This window comes from Nycticebus coucang, chromosome 10 (assembly GCF_027406575.1).
Source record: "Nycticebus coucang isolate mNycCou1 chromosome 10, mNycCou1.pri, whole genome shotgun sequence".
NCBI classification, from domain to species: domain Eukaryota; kingdom Metazoa; phylum Chordata; class Mammalia; order Primates; family Lorisidae; genus Nycticebus; species Nycticebus coucang.
In genome coordinates, this window is record NC_069789.1 from 99,684,045 (window position 1) to 99,702,282 (window position 18,238).

At 49.9% G+C, this 18,238-nt stretch overlaps 3 protein-coding genes across 10 annotated transcripts; all 3 read right to left on the bottom strand.

The window, feature by feature from the left end:
• Window positions 1-205: 205 nt before the first annotated feature.
• On the bottom strand, window positions 206-4,030 carry PPOX (protoporphyrinogen oxidase). 8 transcript variants are annotated; one of them, XM_053608163.1, is made up of 13 exons: window positions 3,697-4,030; window positions 3,508-3,602; window positions 3,215-3,349; window positions 2,961-3,076; window positions 2,650-2,782; window positions 2,207-2,351; window positions 1,910-2,100; window positions 1,378-1,438; window positions 1,081-1,199; window positions 891-1,001; window positions 640-789; window positions 473-515; window positions 206-388 (listed from the first exon to the last, which is right to left on the bottom strand). In XM_053608163.1, the coding sequence occupies exons 2-13, from the start codon at window positions 3,592-3,594 to the stop codon at window positions 246-248; spliced, it is 1,434 nt and encodes a 477-aa protein (XP_053464138.1). In that variant the 5' UTR covers window positions 3,595-3,602; window positions 3,697-4,030; the 3' UTR covers window positions 206-245. The 8 variants fall into 8 exon arrangements, with proteins under 8 accessions (XP_053464138.1, XP_053464141.1, XP_053464140.1 ...); XM_053608166.1 differs by lacking the exon at window positions 2,650-2,782 and having other exon boundaries at window positions 2,207-2,415; XM_053608165.1 differs by lacking the exon at window positions 2,650-2,782 and having other exon boundaries at window positions 2,207-2,418.
• Window positions 4,031-4,778: 748 nt separating this feature from the next.
• On the bottom strand, window positions 4,779-11,172 carry USP21 (ubiquitin specific peptidase 21). Its single transcript, XM_053608236.1, has 13 exons — window positions 10,788-11,172; window positions 9,350-9,970; window positions 8,532-8,591; window positions 8,250-8,370; window positions 7,914-8,025; window positions 7,573-7,728; window positions 6,924-6,988; window positions 6,537-6,640; window positions 6,273-6,359; window positions 5,920-5,993; window positions 5,562-5,674; window positions 5,361-5,475; window positions 4,779-5,147 (listed from the first exon to the last, which is right to left on the bottom strand). Exons 2-13 carry the CDS (start codon window positions 9,947-9,949, stop codon window positions 5,057-5,059), a joined length of 1,698 nt encoding a protein of 565 aa, XP_053464211.1. The 5' UTR covers window positions 9,950-9,970; window positions 10,788-11,172; the 3' UTR covers window positions 4,779-5,056.
• Window positions 11,173-12,146: 974 nt separating this feature from the next.
• Window positions 12,147-18,034, bottom strand: UFC1 (ubiquitin-fold modifier conjugating enzyme 1). Its single transcript, XM_053608230.1, has 6 exons — window positions 17,680-18,034; window positions 13,825-13,892; window positions 13,527-13,590; window positions 13,147-13,223; window positions 12,819-12,909; window positions 12,147-12,609 (listed from the first exon to the last, which is right to left on the bottom strand). Exons 1-6 carry the CDS (start codon window positions 17,800-17,802, stop codon window positions 12,529-12,531), a joined length of 504 nt encoding a protein of 167 aa, XP_053464205.1. The 5' UTR covers window positions 17,803-18,034; the 3' UTR covers window positions 12,147-12,528.
• Between the last annotated feature and the right edge of the window lie 204 nt (window positions 18,035-18,238).

Consider the following 18,238-nt stretch of genomic DNA (forward strand, 5'->3'; position numbering starts at 1 on the left):
CTTTCTTTCTTTTTTTTTTTTTTTCTTGCAGTTTTTGGCCAGGGCTGGGTTTGAACCCGCCACTTCCGGCATATGGGGCTGGCGCCCTACTCCTTTGAGCCACAGGCGCCACCCTGCTCCTGCTTTCTGAATCCCAGGTATGCTATGCCTCTCTTTACTCCTGTTCACTCTTATGCCTATAGGTGACAGAACAGTCAGACCACACCAAGCTCCAGCAACTTTTATTTTCATGAGTGGGTTGGAGATCAGCTGTGAGATTCTGTGCCCAGGACACTGACTGCTGCCTGGCGCCCACTTTCTATACAGTCATTGACAGCAACCCCCTCATAGGAGGCTCCAGCCAGCGTCAAGGGCAGCCTTTGAGCAGCCAGGAATTGCTTAGCTGACTCTAGAAGGAAAAGGTGAAAGGAATGTTATAGCTGGGGATCAAAATTTCTTGACCCTGCTCAACTTCACTGCCTTCCCAACTTACCCAGTTTTTGCCAGTGGCCTAGTGTGTATTGGGGGATGCAGTTCTGAGAGAGGAAAGGATGCAGAGCAAAGTTCATTATTGCTGTCCCAGACCTTGATTGGCATATAATGACAAACATACTTGTCCTTGCCTTAAGGCCTTCCGTGAGGGGAGTTTATTGCACTCACCTTGTGTAAATGGACCAAGCAATAACTTGGTGGCTCCTTCAGTCCTAATTGTGTGGCAACCGCTTCCTGTGCCTGCTGTTGTAACAGCTCCTGAGATAAGACACAGCCACTGGCCTCCAGCGTCTGTAACCAGGAACCTCCCAGCATCACCTAAGGAGGAAATGTTAACACCAACCAGTCTTGGTTTTGCCTACACTATGGCATAGAAGAGCCCTTTGGAAACCCCACTATGTTAAGTTTCCTCCTCTCACAGTCACTCTGAGGCCAGGAGGGCTCCCATCCTGCTCAGGGAAAGCAACTGAGTCGTACACAATTCCTAGGATGCCTGGGTCTTCCGAAGATGGCACCAAGTGTCCAAATCCCTGGAGAGACAGAAATCCATAGATCAGGAGGGAAGGGTGCCAGCTAAGCCCATGTCTCCCCTTCCCTTCCATATCACACCTGGACAGGCAGACAAGCTCCTCGGTACTGCAGATTCACCACAGCTACAGACACAGCAGTGATGGTACTCAGGGCACAAGCCAGCGGCGCAGCCTCAGCAGGGAGCAGCTTGCTGAGCACTGGAAGAGATCAGGTGGAGGACTCATTCAGGAGACATTCACAGTACAATTTTGTCAATCCTCTTTGGAGTCAGACACCTGTAGGTATGACTGGTTCAGGGGTATAATGTAATTCTGCTGGCCCGGGGAAGTATAGCTATTGCCTCTCATTGGTTGGGGAAGATGGCTACTCCATTACCTGAAGCTGGAATGGCACTAATAATGTGGTCAGCCTCCAGACTGCTGTCCCCTAGAGACACCTGAGAGGATGAAAACAGTGGAGAGACCGGTACTGAGAATTTTCTGGGTGAAGTGAGACTTAATTTCAGTTTCCCAAGCACCCAAGTGTCAGGAGAGACTGGGTGCTAACCAAGGATGAAGAAATTGGGTGACGGTGTAAGACTGCATAAAAATCATGCTTGTACATACTCCAAGAAATGGGTCAGACAGAAGCCAGTATGGCTGCTCTGAAATGTTCTGTGAAGCTGGGTAGTTCTTTCCCCTATCCCTGAACCACTTATAAGCACTACTTCTATCCACAAATTTGCACCAAAGGGATCTTGAGGACAAATAAGGCCTAGGAACCTTAGGGCCTTAGGGCAGCCCATGTCTAAAGAGCTTCTAAAGCAGGAAAACAATGAGTAACTCCAGTCCTATCAGAACTGGCCTGGTTAAACCACTTGGACAAAGAGAAATAGTGACAGGTTCAGTACATTCCAGGGCTCTCCTACCTTCCAGCGCCCTTCTGCATGGAGGCTGAGCCCAGAGACTGGCTGGCCTCTGAGAACCCTGACCCCTCTACTGGTCAGGTGAGTTTCAAGAGCCAGGGGCAACATCTCCAGGCCTCCTCGGAGTGACCACTGGCTCCAGCGCTCAGTCCGGGCCTGACGAATGAGTGCTGAGTCTAGCTGTGAGCTCTGCCCTATAGAGGAAGCAAAAAAGAATCATCAAAATAGTATCCCTTGGCCCCAGTCCCTCACTTTGGCAGTCCTTAAGATCTTCACCCTTTGAACCAACCCCGCCCTCACCTGCCCCCAGCAGCAGCCCCAGTAATATGGAACGATGGGTTCGCTCAGCTTGGAAGAGACTGGGAAAGCAGGACCTGATGCTGAGCTCACGGCTGTTGCCTGCAAACACTCCACGGCAAAGACTGTCCATGGCTAGAGATGCCACCTTAAGGGTGAGACTGGGACTGAGAGGCCAAGGAATAAGCTGCACTGACTGATTTCTACTGCCCCTGCTTGATAGGGAACAGAGGTGGGGCTAGGCTTAGATTTGGAAGCATTCCCAATATGACAGAAGGATAAGAAGGAAGAGAAGGCATTCACCCCAACACTAAGTTTTGGGAATTATGGGAGGGGCACAGAAGGGATCCCCAAATGATACAGAAGAGCCCCTAGGAGGTAAGGCTTCAGTAGGGAGCTTTGTAGGTGGTTTAGGAGGGAGGTTTGGTGTCTCTGAGCAGTGTCACCTCAGGTCCAAGGCGGCGCTGGGCAAAACTGTGCACAGTCTCATCAGGTTCTTTGCCCCGGGGCTTGGTGAGATCCCTCAGCCCAGCCCAAAACAGAGGTTTGGAGAAGGGGGGTGAAGGGCGGAATAGCCCCCTGCATGGAGGAAGGCATAGTGAGGAGGGAATTCCTGATTCACCTCTCCAGCTCCAGGGGGTCATTTCCATTCCTTTGGCCCCCTTTTGCTGGAAGGACTGACAGGGTAAAAAAATGGAAAAGATGGGAGGATAAGGGCAAAGTAGAGAAATGAGCAGTAAGGGGGTGATGGTGTTACCTGAGGTCCGTGGGTAGGGCATGCAGGGCACCTCCTACATAGAGGAACCTGTTCCGGGCAGCTGGATGGTCTCCGCGGACAGGCAACACTTGTGAGTCCAAGCCAAGTTCAGCAACCTACTTTCCATGCGCCCTCAGGAAGAGGAGAAACTAAGGAAAGATCTGACCTACTAAAATATACATCTTCCTCTAAACTCTATACCCTAGTGAAAGCCCCCTCCCCAACCTCTCCTAGATATTCCACAAGCTTCTCACCATGAGCAAAGTACGGGCTCCCAGGGCTCCCGCAGGCCTAATTCCTCGAGGTCCAAGTTCAAAAATAGCACCATCAGACCCACGGACTGAGTGAATCCAGCCTCCCAGACGCTCGCTGCCCTCCACCAGTACCACCTGGTGACAAAGGGGAGATGCTGCTGTACCGTCTGTGGTCGTGGGCAAGAGGGCAGAGGAAGAAGGCGCCGCATATTTGGCGGGCCAGATCCACCCCGTTTTCAATGGGAAAGGGAGAGTATTAAACGTGGCTCCCTCCGGCACTGGTGGGTACTCACCTTAGGGGGATGAGAGGCTCGGCTCAGGTGGTAACTGGCAGCCAAGCCGCTGATGCCTCCGCCCAGCACAACCACAGTCCGGCTCATTGGGAAACCTGGGGAAAAGGGGACAATATGAACAGGCAGACCAGGGAACACTCTGCGCTCCAGAAACCCCGCTGTTTCCGTGTTCCATGCCCGGCCACTCACCGCTTGAGAGAAACCAGGGCTGATAAGCTGGTGGAACAGTGGGGTCTTTGCCCTGGGTCCAGGACTCATCCACGAGAGGTAGGGAAAAGGAGAGAAAATGAGGGAGAAGGAGGAGTTCCAAGTCTTAAGACTTCACCCCACCGGCACTCCACTGAGTGCAGATAAGTGCCACACCCACGCTATCGGTCCTGGTAGGGCTCTGGCTGCAGACTGCCAGCGGGACTTCTGAGGCAGTCGGCCTCTCACGCCTCTCTAGGCCAACAAGCACTTCAAATCCACGTCTCCTTCCCCCAACCCTTTAGGCCTCTCCGACTAGCCGTCCACCGTATTCTCGCGGCTCGCGCATAACTTTGTTCTTTCTGCTTCTGGATTGGTGGGTCCTGGAAGGCCTCGGATTACGTCCACCAATGAAAATACTGAACTGGCAACAGCAGGGACTCTACCGGGCGGAGCTACGAGAGCAGTGAGAGGCTGCTCAGTGAAGCTGAGGATTAACCGCTTCAGTGCCAAGTTGGAGGGAGGGGCGGTAGATGATACTGCTCTCCCGAGGCGGCGAGAGCTTAATCCTGGAGTCAGCATTCCCCAGCTCAGGCTTCCTAGGCCCAACAAGGGTGAGAACCCTGGAGGGAGGGCCCCATGAGCTTTGGTTGTAGGGAGAGTAGATTGTGACACTGGAGGCCGGTCCGCGGGGAAGCGGCTCCATAAACAGCTCCTTGCTGTTAGCAACAGACAGGCCTACGGGAGCTGGGGCAGCCCGGCAACATACCCAGTGTTTGTCAACAGGGGTTCTTGGTTGTCTTGCCCTCGAGGGCAGCCTCATCGTCGCAAAACTCCGTCGTCCCAGCGCCTAAACTCTAGTTCCAGGCATCCCCCCAGCCTCACAAATCTCAACTTTGCCTTCCTGTGTTTCTTCCCCTGCTTGGGCACACGTGTCCCGGTCCAGCGCAGTCCTCAAACCTTTCCCCTCGGCTCTAAGAGCGCCCCCTCCTATTCAGAGAGGAAACTGGGTCCCAAGAAGACTCCAATTCAGCCCACTTCTGTGTCATCACCCACCTAAGCATAAATACAAATAAGCACATCGCTTTTTCTTAATAAATTTATTCACAAAAAGTGAGATTGCAGAGGGTTGGGGGGCTGTACATGGGTGGGGGCCTGGGGAGCTCTGTACACGGGGCTGGGAGACAAGGGAGCCTCCAGGTAGAAGGGGACTTTTTAATAAAAAAAATAATGGGAGCTACAACCACCCCACCCCCCTCCCCGATTAAAAAGACACAAAAATAGACGTCTCTGAGGTAAATGGGGAGCCTAGGGCTTCAGGGTGTTGAAAGGGTTTCACAGGTGCCAGGGCTTAAAGGGGTTTTCACAGGCACCGGGGTGGCTCCTGCATCAGTTGGTAGAACAGCACATAGCCCTCACTGGATGCCACCTGGTTTTCACTGACAGGAGAGACACTAGGAAGAAAATAAATGGGGAAAAGGTTGTAGTTCACTCCTGTGTATTCCTTCCTGGTGACAAGACTCAACCACAGAGCATCAGGGAGAGATCAGGAGAGCCTGTACCTCTTCTTATGCCTGACACTCTGCTTTTCTGGGGCTGCATAGAAGGGGCGGGTGTCAGGGCTGCAGTGGGAATTGGGCAGGGATTGAAAAGGAGGCTATTCTCACCGAGAGTCATTGTAGACATGCCAGCCTGACTGGCACCGGCACAGAGCTGTGTAGTGGCCATAGTGGACGCTGCCCGAGTGGTTGCAAAGGGCATACAGCTGGTACACAGGGCTTCCTGTCAGGTTAAGGATGATCAAGTTCTACAATTAGAATCGTGCACCCCCTCCTAGGGCTCCTTAGGACCTTCCCCACCAGACTCACCGGCTTTGTCACTGGCAAAGTCCCCTAGGCTTAGTCGCTGCAATGGGAAGTCTACACCTACTGAACTCTTCTTGATGGAGCCTCGGGAGGCAGAAAATCGATTCAGATCTAAGCTCAGGTTAAGGAGTATTTGGGAGGCAGATGACCTGTGAGAGGGACTTCAGTCTGAAAGCTGTCCTCTCACCTCCCTCAACACACACTGGGAGCAGTGTGGGGAAAGGGGGAGGGTTGGCAGACTTTTCCTAAGGAAAAATCCAACTTTTAAGTGGCCAGCCTTTGCAAACATAGAGAGTACAGAAAGAGAATTTATGGGCGGTATCCTAAGAGAGGTAAGAATTTGAGGATTAGGATATGAAGCACGAGGATTCGGGGGAATCTTTGTACTGTCAACTTTTTGGTACTTCGTGTTTTCTGTCGACATCGGTCACACACCTGAATAAATGCCAAATGGTGTTAGGTTAATGTGCTCCTCACCTCAATTGATGTTTCTGACACCCCAATGCACATACAAATTTAGTATGCACCCCTTTACTTCTGTGCCTTCTGGTCACTCCCCTTTGCCCTAAGAGTACTGGGACATATCGGACTCCAACATAAACCCAGACATATAAATATCATTCCTTACTGTAAGGCATCATACAACCTCCTTTATCTACATGGAGTTCCCCCAGATCTCCAACCCTTACTATACCCTTGTGAATCCCCACGTACTGGGGCATTCTCCGACTCTAGCTCTTCTTCCTTGGTAAAAAGGCTGAAACAATCTCGCAGAGACACCTTGCCCCCAGCAAATCCTTTCTGGGGGAAAGGGAAAAGAAGGATAATCATGTTCAGAATTTCCTTTTCCAATTCTTCTCTATCTAGGCTTTAATTCTTCTCCAGACCCACGGAGTTCCCTCCCACACTCTGGGGGTGGGTAGGGTTGGGTCACAGAACCCATATCCCATCCACCCCTGGAATCCTCTGGAATCCCACCTTGGGGATGGGCAGGGACAGGTCACAAAAAACCTCGAAGGTCGTGGAGCGATACCCACAGGCCTGGCACTTGAGACAACTTTTCAACTGGCCCACAAACAGGTCTAGACAGAAGCAAAGGGGCAGAAGAAAAAGTCATTGTTGGATGCCTGAGATGATTTCCTAAAAAGATTTCTTCATCTTTTCCCACCCCTTTGCCTGACCCTTCCTTTCCTGCTACTAACAATCCCAGTAAATTTCACACTATTTCATATTTTCATCATTCAGGCCTGCTCCCACACCCTTTGATATTATTTTTCTTTTTTGATAGTATTTTTTTTTCTCCCAAGCCTCCCCCCACTACACACACACACTAACTCTCCTCCATTGCTTTAGTCCATTCCATACCCACAATCTTGCTGTCCTCTCGTTCCAGGTAACGCTTCCACATTAGGTTGGCTCGGTCATCATCACTACCACAGATCAAGGGCACTCATAAGATGGCAAGAACTCTAGGCATTCCCAACACCCACTGAAATGACCCATAGAGCCCTGTACCCCACCCACACCCCAGCTCCTTCAATAAGTTTCAAGGAAAAGTCAAAGGAGTATTGCTTCAAGGAACTTTCTGGGGAAATACAAAGTAAGAAGAAAAGAAAGGAATATACACAAGGGAAGAACATGCTATCTTCCTCCACCTATAGATTAATTATCTCCTCCCTCAATTTGGTGACATTCTAGCACTATCTTCTGTCTCCATCTGCTGCTCCCCTTAGCTTCCCTTCTCCTCGTTCTTTCTTTCTACTTCCATACTGCTTCTCAAACCATTTTCTACACTAAAGGGTTTCCCTGAACCCTACTTTTTCTTTTTTGCAGCTTTTGGCCAGGGCTGAGTTTGAACCCGCCACTTCCGGCATATGGGGTCGGCGCCCTACTTCTTTGAGCCAGAGGCGCCACCATGAACCCTACTTTCTCAATTGTGACTAGCTCAGTTTTGTGAAGTATAAATGCTGCTGATGAACTACTGGGGAGAGGAGGTAGGGGAAGCAACTCTTACCTTAACTCAGGTTCTTCTAGCAGAGCCCCTCCTCGGCGAGATGAAGCAGGAGCTGGGCCATTGGCAAGGATTGGTGGAGCCCGGCGGCCTCGGCGGTTGATTTCAAGGTGTAGCCTCTCCATAAGGAGCTTCAGGAACTCTTGGGCATCCTGCTGGCTACAGTCAAACAGAGAACATGGGCAAATGACACCTCCTAGTCCACAGACACTGGCTCCTGCCTGGATATTGGTCTCCACTTCCTGGATGAAGAACATCTCAAGGCTTAGAACCATGCTGCCTGGGCCTTGCTTGGCTCTACCCCCAGAACTCCTGAGAAATCCCATACCATCCAGCTCTCCCACCTGTATCCAGAGAAGGAGGGAACATATTTCTGGAAGACAGCTCGGAACCGAGTAGGATTCACAGCTTCGCAGGAATCAGGATGCCAGAGGGCACCAATCACATCTGCAAAGGCTGTTGGGGTGGCAGAAGGTAAGGGAAACAAAGGTTAGTGCCTAGAAGAGGCAAGGAAGAGGTGGCTCCAATGGTAGAAAACAACCTCTATCAGAGTAGGCACTGGGAAAGATGGAGTTAACTGCCACATTTAAGGGTTGAGAGGCACCAGCACTGACAGATGGACCTTTAAGTAGCTGGGGGGAAAGGAATTTGAATGGAAGAAACAGGAGTTGTCACCCCACCTTCAGTGAGCTCTTGAGCTCGGCCTCCTCCAGGCACCTCTTGCCGAAAGTCCCTTCTCAGACAAAAGTCCCGAAGAGGCCAAGTACTGCTCAAACACTGTAACACAGCATTCAGGAAGCACTGGGGAACAGTAGGGACACAGGTGTTATCTCTGCAGACCAGTGTCCAGGAAGCCTTAGACAAACTTTGGTATGTGCTCTTTTTAGGGTCTTCTGCAAGCTAGCAGGTTCTTCCCGCCCCCAACACCACTTCACACTCCTTTTAAAGAGGAAGGCTCTCACCGTGTTTCCCAGATTTCGGAGGCCAACATGACCAGAACCCAGAAGCAGTGTGTGATGAGCCTGGAAGTGAGAGTACAATCAGCAAGTTCCCACATAGCCCACCTGGCCCTTTAACCTTTCAACAGCATGTTGTCCACTGCCTCCCCCAGGCCATACATGCTTCACCCCCAAACTCTACCCTCTACCCCTCACTGGGTATCCCGGTCTCCCTACCTCACTGGTCATGAGCAGTAAGCCCATCACAGCTGAGTGTACCACGGACTCAACCATGGCTGTCCCACATGTTCCCCACTTACTCCTCTGCTCAGCTAGCCGGCGTTGCAGCTCCTGGGGCAACTCTCCAAGCACTGGCATGGTTGCCCAGCTGCTTTCCACCCCCACCCTATTGCCCCCAAACCCTCCTCCTGCCCCCGTGGCCCCTTCTTGCACCCTCTCCGGCTAGCTCCAACTGCAGTCAGCCTAGCTCTTGTAGCTCAGGAAATGGGCAACCACATTAGCTCAGATGTTTGAACCTGCCCCTCTTCAGCTCCAGAGATTAATTAGACCTAGGCAGAGTCCTAAGAGAGAAGGTGCAGCAAGGGAAAGGAAGGGCCTGGGGACTCGAAGAAGAATTCTAAATAGTTAGGTTAATTCCAAAAGGACACATCATGCTAGAGTCACAGACAATCCAGAAAAGAGTCTAGGAGATTCAAGGTACTTAAGTGAGAGGAGAGAGTCCAAGGAGGGCTTAAGAAAGAAACCTGAGCAAAGCCCATGGGATGGCAAACAGCATTCAGGAATATGGCCACAGAAGGCCATGTGTACTGGCAAGTTCTCACCATCTTGTCATCAGAGTAGAAAGGCTCAGAGGGTCGGGCAGATATCATATGGAAGGAGCCATGAGAAGTAGGAGGCTCAGTCCTTATGCTGAGTAGGGTGGGTGGTCCAGGAAAGCCCCCAAGGCGGCGAAGAGAAGTGCTACGTCTCAAAGTGGGTGGCTCTGGACGGAGGGCCAAGCGGCTCAGTGCAGCCCCCAACTCTCCAGTGCCACGGTGCCCTCCCAAGGCAATCCCCATTGGACGCAAGTCTCCACTGCTCACAGACTTGGAACGGGCTAAGTTGCTCCAAGATGGGAGAGGCAAAGCCACAGCTGGGGGTGGCGAGCCAGGTAGGGGAACCCCATGATCTGCCCGAAGGGGGCCTCTGGGACGAGGGCCTGAGGTCCGTCCCCGTCCCAGCTCCAGTTTCTTGAGCCGTTCATCAGGGGGACCTGGCCGGGGAGGCAGAGGTCGTAACATGGGGTTTGGTCCAGGGGCTGGGTTGCGGCGTTCCTTGCTGCGGGCCCTTGGAGCAAATGGTAGTTTTGATCCCACTCGAGGCTGGACATTAACAGGTGGCTCTCGGGTCCGGCTCAGGCGATGCTCAGAGGCCTGGGGCATTGTGGACGCCACAGGCTGGACCTGGGAGGAGAAGAGAGTGTCAGCATTTGAGTAAGGAGAGAGATGGAAACCTAAACTACCATACTAGCTTTCATATGCACTGAGGACAGGAACCAACTCTATCCAGTCAGTCATCCTATGCCTAGCATAGTGTTTGGCACAAAGTAACTACTTAGTATCTGTTGAGCAAACAAATGAATGAATGATAGCAACCCTTGACTTTAACTCTTTATGTATTCCCCACCTCCTCCCTGCAGAATACAGCTTTCCTGAAAAGCCAGTAATAATTCCTGTCTCAGCTATTTTTATAAGCTCATAACAAGAGCCTCCATACCTGACTAGTCAAGTGGGGATGTGCCTGGGGTCAATAGGACCTCTAGTCAAATGGTAGTGTGGATGCAAAGATAACAGCCCAAAAGACAGCTTTCTATTCTCACACTCCTGCCCCTCCAGGCTGCAAATGAAGCAGACTACATGGGTGACTTGGGATCCATTCCCTCCCCCACCTCTGAGCTCCAACACAGAGTAAGGGTTCAGGGAGCAGTAGTTAGGAATCGAGGACGAACAACTCCGTGACCCCTAATCTCTCAACTTCTCCCACCACGGGAGGGCTTTAGCCGGATCCGCCCCCCTCGAGGGCAGAAAGGCCGAAGACGCTGATTGGCTACAGGATCCGACGGCGTATTCCCCGCGGTCTGGGGATGCTGTCCCTCTAGCCTGGTTGTCCCAGGCCCTGCGGATCCTCCTGCGCCTCTGCCTTTGTGGAGAGCGTCCTCTCGGGTCTGGAGCAATCCTCCCTCAGCCCCTCCCCCCCATGCCATAACGCCCCGGCCCATACCTGTCCCCCGGTGAGGCGGCGGGGGAGGCCAGGCCCCAGCTCAAGGCCACCCCCTACTACCCCTGTGCAGCCCCCCCGCGGGCCTAGCTGCAGCTTTAGCCACAGCTGTTGCCCAGATCGCTCCCGCCGCAGGGGCCGCCGCCATCTTTGTTGGTCCCGCTCGGCCACCGGCCACCGGCTTCACCCTTTCTCAAGGCGCCTGCGCACCCACATCCGAGCTCCGCCCACCCGCTCCCGGAGTGAGCCCGCCCTCACCGCGCCGCGGCCGGCACCATGGAAACGCAGCCAACTTTAGGACCAGTAGTTCTTTCTCAGCCGTGCCCAGAATGGTCTTTAAACCAGATATCCAAACAAAGCAAGTGTCCCTGAAGTACAGGGTACCATCGCCCTATCCTGCGGCCCATAGGGACGCCGTAGCTCTGACAATCGTGGTATGTACCGCAAGAGGCTTGGGGTAGTGCCTGTAGCTCAAGCGGCTAAGGCGCCAGCCACATACACCAGAGCTGGCGGGTTTGAATCCGGCCGGGGCCTGCCAAACAATGACAACTACAACAACAACAAAATAGCCGGGCGTTGTGGTTGGCGCCTGTAGTCCCAGCTGCTAGGGAAGCTGAGGCAAAAGAATTGCCTAAGCCCAGGAATTGGAGGTTGCTGTGAGCTGTGATGCCATAGCACTCTACCCAGGGCTATAGCTTGAGGCTCTGTCTCAAAAAAAAAAAATCCTACCTAGATAGCAAAGGTGCCAGTTTGGCAAGCTGCAGGCCTCCATCCAGGCTACAGACAAGCGGAGAAGCATCTAGCATTTCACATGCAGATGGCAAGATCCCTGGAGGACGGGGAATACTGGCCCTAGAAAAGCATTCTTTGGCGCCTGTGGCTCAAGCAGCTAAGGCCCCAGCCACATACACCTGAGCTGGCGGGTTCGAATCCAGCCTGGGCCCACCAGACAATGACGGCTGCAACCAAAAAATAAAAAAATTAAAAAAAATAACCGGGCCTTGTGGCAGGCGCCTGTAGTCCCAGCTACTTGGGAGGCAGAGGCAGGAGAATTGCTTGAGCCCAGGAGTTGGAGGTTGCTGTGAGCTATGATACCACAGTATTCTACCCAGGGTGACAGCTTGAGGCTCTGTCTCAAAAAAAAAAAGAAAGAAAGAAAGAAAAGCATTCCTCAAACTCCTTGCATGCTAAAGCAGTAGGGTGAGGCAAGGCTCACCACTAAAGGACAAAGGCAGATCGGCAGCAGGGACAGCAGTCACATTTCCTTTCATTCCCCAGCTCTTGGCATCCTCCATTTACCCGTCCCTCCCAACCTATAGCCAACCATGTGCCTCAGGTTTTAGCCTACTCACCCTGTCAACAGCCACCAATGAGAACCACAGGCTACCAGAGGAAGCAGCTTTTATTGATGGGTTGTCTCCAGAAACCAGAAAGGCTATGCATGTACTTTCATTTATCTCCTGTGCCTCCAGGGTCTCACATTGTTCCACATGGGGAAGGGATACAAATTACCTCTTGATTTTCCAAGGCCCAGTCCAGTCTCTTCCCTGTGCAGCCTTAGATACTCAGTAGCAATACTGTTCTGTGTTTTAGTTTTTGTTTTTTCTTTTCAGCTAGGCCTGCCACAGCTACTTAGTAACAACTAGGGGTATAGGGTGTAGGGGGAAGCAGGCGGATAAGTAAGGTGCACAGGAAAAGAGGAAGGCAGCCTATCAAAGGTCCTTTGGCCCAGTGGCCTGCTCCTTCATTGGTTGCATTTCTCTTTGTGCTGGATCACGCCCTTCTGAATCAGATCAGGGATTTCCACTGCCAGCCATGGACCCAGCTGCAACACAAGGGAGACCCTGTGAGACTACTAGCATCCAGTCAATGCCTTTTGTTTCATTAGAAGCTTCCTCCTAGAGATACTGGGGGAACATGCCCAAGGGACATTATTTTTATTCCTTGTTTACTCTCAAGAATGCATCTGTACTGCTCAGAGTCCAAACCCCTCTCCCTTCTCTTCCCCCTTTTATGCCAAATACACCAACTTACCCCAAGAGCCATGAGATGAGCTAATCCAAACTTAGGCACATTCCTGGCCCACAAAGGTTTGAAGTGATCAGTCAGGCATATTTTGCCACCCCTATGAGAGGGAGAAGAGGAAGGTATTCACATGCAAAGTTTACTATAAAGCATAATAGCCACTTGGAAGCACAGGAAGACTACTAGTGATCAAAATTGAGGCTAAGTACTTTGTCTAGGCTTGACGGAGGGAGGCCTATGGTCCCTATAGTTCAGCAAACTCTGGGAAAATTTTCTGCCTAAGTTCTTCTTTAAGCCTTTGACCCTTTGACCTTTCCCATCTCCTGTTTGGTCATACCTGTACATCTTTGCTGTCTTTCCATCCAGCTCAGGGATTGCAATTTCTGGAGCAGTAGTAGGATATGTGATAGGAATCTGGAAGAATTATAAAGACTTAATATAACAGAAAATCAGGATAGGACCTAATCTAATTAGACGTGCATATTTCTTGGCTGAACTAAAATATTCACCGAACTCTTCCAACAGCATGCACATACCAGGATTCTGGACATGGAGATGAGTAACTATAACTTATGCTGGCTTCAAACCTCAGCTTTTCCCTCCCATTTTTCTTTGATCCCAAAAGTTTTCTTTGGTTCCTTCAAGGTTAGCTTACTAACAATCACCTAATCCCTCCTCTTCTACTAACCTTCTTATTTCCCACTCCATCAAACTCACGTCAAACTCAATGTCAAACTCGTATTTCAGGAGGTCATGGATGTACCAGCATTTTCCAAACCACCTGTAACAAAGACCAAACTTCAGTCCAATTTGCCCATTTTTCTCATTCTCAAATGATATCCTGGCTTAGGCTAGTAGCCTAGGAGACACATGGGATGGGAACTGGGGAACTCTGGAGCTGTAGGAGTAGATGAGCTAACACGAGGCAGGGCATTTCTGGCAGTGGGCAATGGGGAACCAAGTTGCTTAATTCATATAGTCTCCCACCCCACACCTACCAAGAGGGTCTGCCTACCGAGTCCCTTCCTTGTTGGACTCCAGTCGGAACCAATCATTGTCCGCATTCTTGTTGTTTTCCACATACTAAAAGCAGAGAATGAGGTCTTTGAGGGGGAAGAGTTAGGGCCAAAGACTAAGGGCAGTTCCCCTCCCCTCAAAAGAAAAATGTGTGTTACTTTCTGTCACTATGTTTACTTGATTTTTCTGACATAAGCAAAGTTGAAGATAAGACTATTACTGGCAAGTAGGGGGCTGGCCTAGAGCAAACACTAGAATGCTTGGGTTCCACTTAATTTGGCAAACATGAAAGACTTGAAGATATCACCTAGGGTTCTCTTCTCACTTTAGATGTGCCTGTCCTCAGCCAACAACTCATTTTATGTTATACTCTTTCTCTGGGTGACTCCCCCTTACAGCCTCATGTAGTACTCATTTTGACTAGGACACACATAACTGATGATTCCTAAGTCTTTTAGTTCTGACCTTTCCTCAGAGCTTTGGACTCCAGTATCCAACTGGATGTTGAGATTTCTACCTTTGTTTTACAGGCACCTCAAATTCAACTCAGCATTTCCACCTACAATTTATAATATTCCTTCAGACCTGTTTCTCTTACTGAATCTCAATCTCGGGTGGCAGTGTTAGCATCCACCCAAGCCCCAAACCTAGGAATTATCCTTGATCTTCCCTATTCTGTTTTTTTTTTTTTAATTGAGACAGAATTTCACTTTGTCATTCTCGGTAAAGATCTGTGGTGTCATAGCTCATAGCAACCTCAACACTTGGGCTCAAGCGATTCTCTTGCCTTAGCCTCCTGAGTAGCTGGAACTACAGGCACCCACCACAACACCTGGCAATATTTTTTGTTTGTTTGTTTAGCAGGCCCAGGTTGTGTTGGAAACCACCAGCCCTGGAGAATGTGGCCAGAGCCCTAACCCTTGAGCAAGGGGCGCCCCCAACCTTTCCTATTCTTTACTCCACTAATCCATGAAGTCATGCTGATTTTGCTTTTGAATATTCGTTCTCATTTTTTTTTTTTTTTGAGACAGTCTCACTTTGTTGCTCTTGGTAGAGTACTATGGCAACATAGCTCACAGCAACCTCAAATTCTTGGGCTCAAGATTTTCTTACCTTAGCCTCCCAAGTAGCTGAGACTATAGGCACCTGCCACAATGCCCAGCTATTTTTAGAGATGGGGTCTCACTCTGGCTCAGGTTCATCTTGAACCCGTGAGCTCAGGCAATCCACTTGCCTTGGCCTTCCAAGTGCTAGGATTACAGGCATGAGCCACCAAACCGGCCCTTTTTTTTGAGACAGAGTTTCACTTGGTCACCCTCAGTACAGTGCTGTAGCATCAAAGCTCACAGCAACCTCAAACTCTTGGGCTCAAGTGATCCTCTTACCTCAGCCTCCCCAGTACCTGGGACTACAGGCACCCATCACCACACGTGGCTATTTTTAGAGATGGGGGTCTGGCTTTTACTCAGGTTGGTCTCGAACTCCTGAGCTCAAGCAATCCACCCACCTCAGCCTCCCAGAGTGGTGGGATTACAGGCATGAGCCACCATGCCTGGCCCTGAATATTCTTCTATTCTGACTCTCTTCTCTATCCTCACAACAGCCTAATCTAGAGCATGTTTCTTTTGCTTGGATTAATGGCTACTTCCCAACTTTTCCTTTACCTTTAATTTTATCCCTGTCAACTGTATTTTTTTTTTCTTTTTTTTTTTTTTGAGACAGAGTCTTACTTTGTTACCCTTGGTAGAGGACCGTGGCAATATAGCTCACAGCAACCTCCAACTCTCAGGCTCAAGTGATCCTCTTGCCTCAGTTTTTCTATTTTTCTATTTATTTATTTATTTATTTTTGAGACAGAGTCTTATTATGTTGACCTCGGTAGAGTGCCGTGACATCACAACTCACAGTAACCTCAAACTTTTGGGCTTAAGTGATTTTCTTGCCTCAGCCTCCCAAGTAACTGAGACTACAGGCGCATGCCACAACACCCAGCTATTTCTTTTGGTTGCAGTTGTTATTGTTGTTTAGCAGGCCCGGGGTGGGTTTGAACCCACCAGCCTCGGTGTATGTGGCTGGCGCCCTACTCACTGAGCTACAGTGCCAACCCAGTTTTTCTATTTTTAGTAGAGATGGAGTCTCATCTCTACTAAGGCTAGTCTTAATTCATGAGCTTAATTCATGAGCAATCAACCTGCCTGGGCCTCACAGAATGCTAGGATTACAGTTGTGAGCCAGTGAGCCTGGCAGGCTGTCAATTGTATTTTCCTCTGTACTGCTACTGTGATTGAGCTAAACCCAAAGCTGACCGTGTTATTCCTCAGTTTAAAATCCTAGCAGCATAGCCGGGCGTTGTGGCGGGAGCCTGTAGTCCCAGCTGCTCGGGAGGCTGAGGCAAGAGAATCACGTAAGCCCAAGAGCTGGAGGTTGCTGTGAGCCGTGTGATGCCCGGCACTCTACTGAGGGCAGTAAAGTGAGACTCTGTCTCTACAAAAAAAAAAAAAAAATCCTAGCAGGAGTGTCCAACCCGCAGCCTATAGGCTCCCAAATGGATTCTGTGAGGACTTTTTAGCTTATCTGTGATGGCAGATATCATGTCATGAAAATTATACATGGACTTTTTTTTCTTATCAACTTCCATTAGTGTTTGCGTGTTTAATGTGTGTCCCAAGACAATTCTTTTTCTTCCAATGTGCAGCAGAGAAGGAAAAGGGTTGGACACTCTTGCAAGCATATATATGCCTCCAAGATAAAATGAGTGCTCAAACCTTGCCTACGGCTCCCTGCCTCACGTTTGATGCTCTTACAACTCTGAACTATTTGTTTCTTCATATACATCTGCCATTTCTAGCTTCTATGCCTATGCTTATGCTGTCCCTTATTGACTTGAATTCCTTCTACTCTTATGTTTTATCAGGCTAACTTATATTTACTCTTTAACTTTCAGCTTAAGCTTTACCTCTTCCAGGACCAAACCCAAGCTGGATAGGGTATCTCTCCCCACGCTCTCAAAACATCTTACCCATTTCTCTCTACATATCTGTTTCTGTGTCCACTTAAACAGTGTATTATAATGATCTGTTTTTTTTTTTTTTTTTTTTGTTTGTTTGTTTTTTTTTTTAATTTGGCCGGGGCTGGGTTTGAACCCACCACCTCCGGCATATGGGACCGGTGCCCTACCCGCTGAGCCACAGGCGCCGCCCAATGATCTGTTTTTGTCTACCTTAGTAGGCTCCACCTTATTTAACTTTGTATCCCCTCTCTATGTTCTAGATGCACAATAAATGTCTTGCTAGTGAATGAATACATGTGATAGAACTTCAGGTCTCTGAAGCAGACAGAGCCTACCCCAAGGATGACAAAACCTTTCTTCTCTTCTCACAATAAAGAGATTAGTTGAGAAGATGGCCCATTTCTAACTATGAGCCCAGCTCTTTAATTCTCTGCAGTTCACACCTACTTGAATTTTCAGTCCTAACGTGCCTTGATACCTCAGGAAGATGAAGAAGGGAGTACAAAAATGCGGACTGGGACTCAGGGCCCTAAAGAAGTACTTCAGACCACCTCTAACCTTCAGGAAGGCAAACCTGGAACCGGGGTGACACGTCACCTTCTGGGAGACATATGGCTACGCTTTCAGTCATAACGCGTGGCCCCACTGTACTGCTAACTTGAGTTTCTTCTGCCCTCTTCCCACCATCCCTCCTTAGCCCCCCAACCCTGCAAACATCCCATTTCTATGAAATCAGGAGTTAAATTTAAAATCCAGAAGCGGCTTCCACACGGAGCCTATTATTGGGGACACTTAATTACCCACAATCTCAGAGACGCGTTCGGCCGTAGAAACACAACTGACCCGAATAAGAGATTGGTATTCCTCCTTCAGTCGCTGCACCCACAACTCCCGATCTCGGGGTCCAGCGTTAGTCTTCAGCACCGGGATCTCAGACACCACGCGTCGGGTGGCTTCGTCCGCCATCTTGGACCAGGGACAAGAGAAATGCGGAAGTGGTGTTACCGGTAGTTTATACTCAGGGCGCCGCCATCTTTACTGTGGGAAGACGCAGAGTAAGGTTTCCGGAAGACTTCTCTGAATGCAATCTTACTGTTCTCGTCCCCTGGTTACCTGCTTGAGGGTGAATAGGGAAGAACATAAAGAATGGAAACAAATTTCTGTGTCCTGAATATGGCACCTATCATTAAAACCCCCGAGAAGTCTCAAAAGATGACTTCCGTTCATGCTCAGGGAACTTATCTCAGAAAACCCTTCCGAACACCTTCCCAAACTTAAGAGTTTTTAGAATTCTACGGCACTCTTTCAAAAACGCGTTTCCTTACTTTACAGTCCAGCTGAGGCAGCAGTTATCCAACAGAAGGGTGTTTAACTCCTTATAATTATTAGAAACCATCCAGGA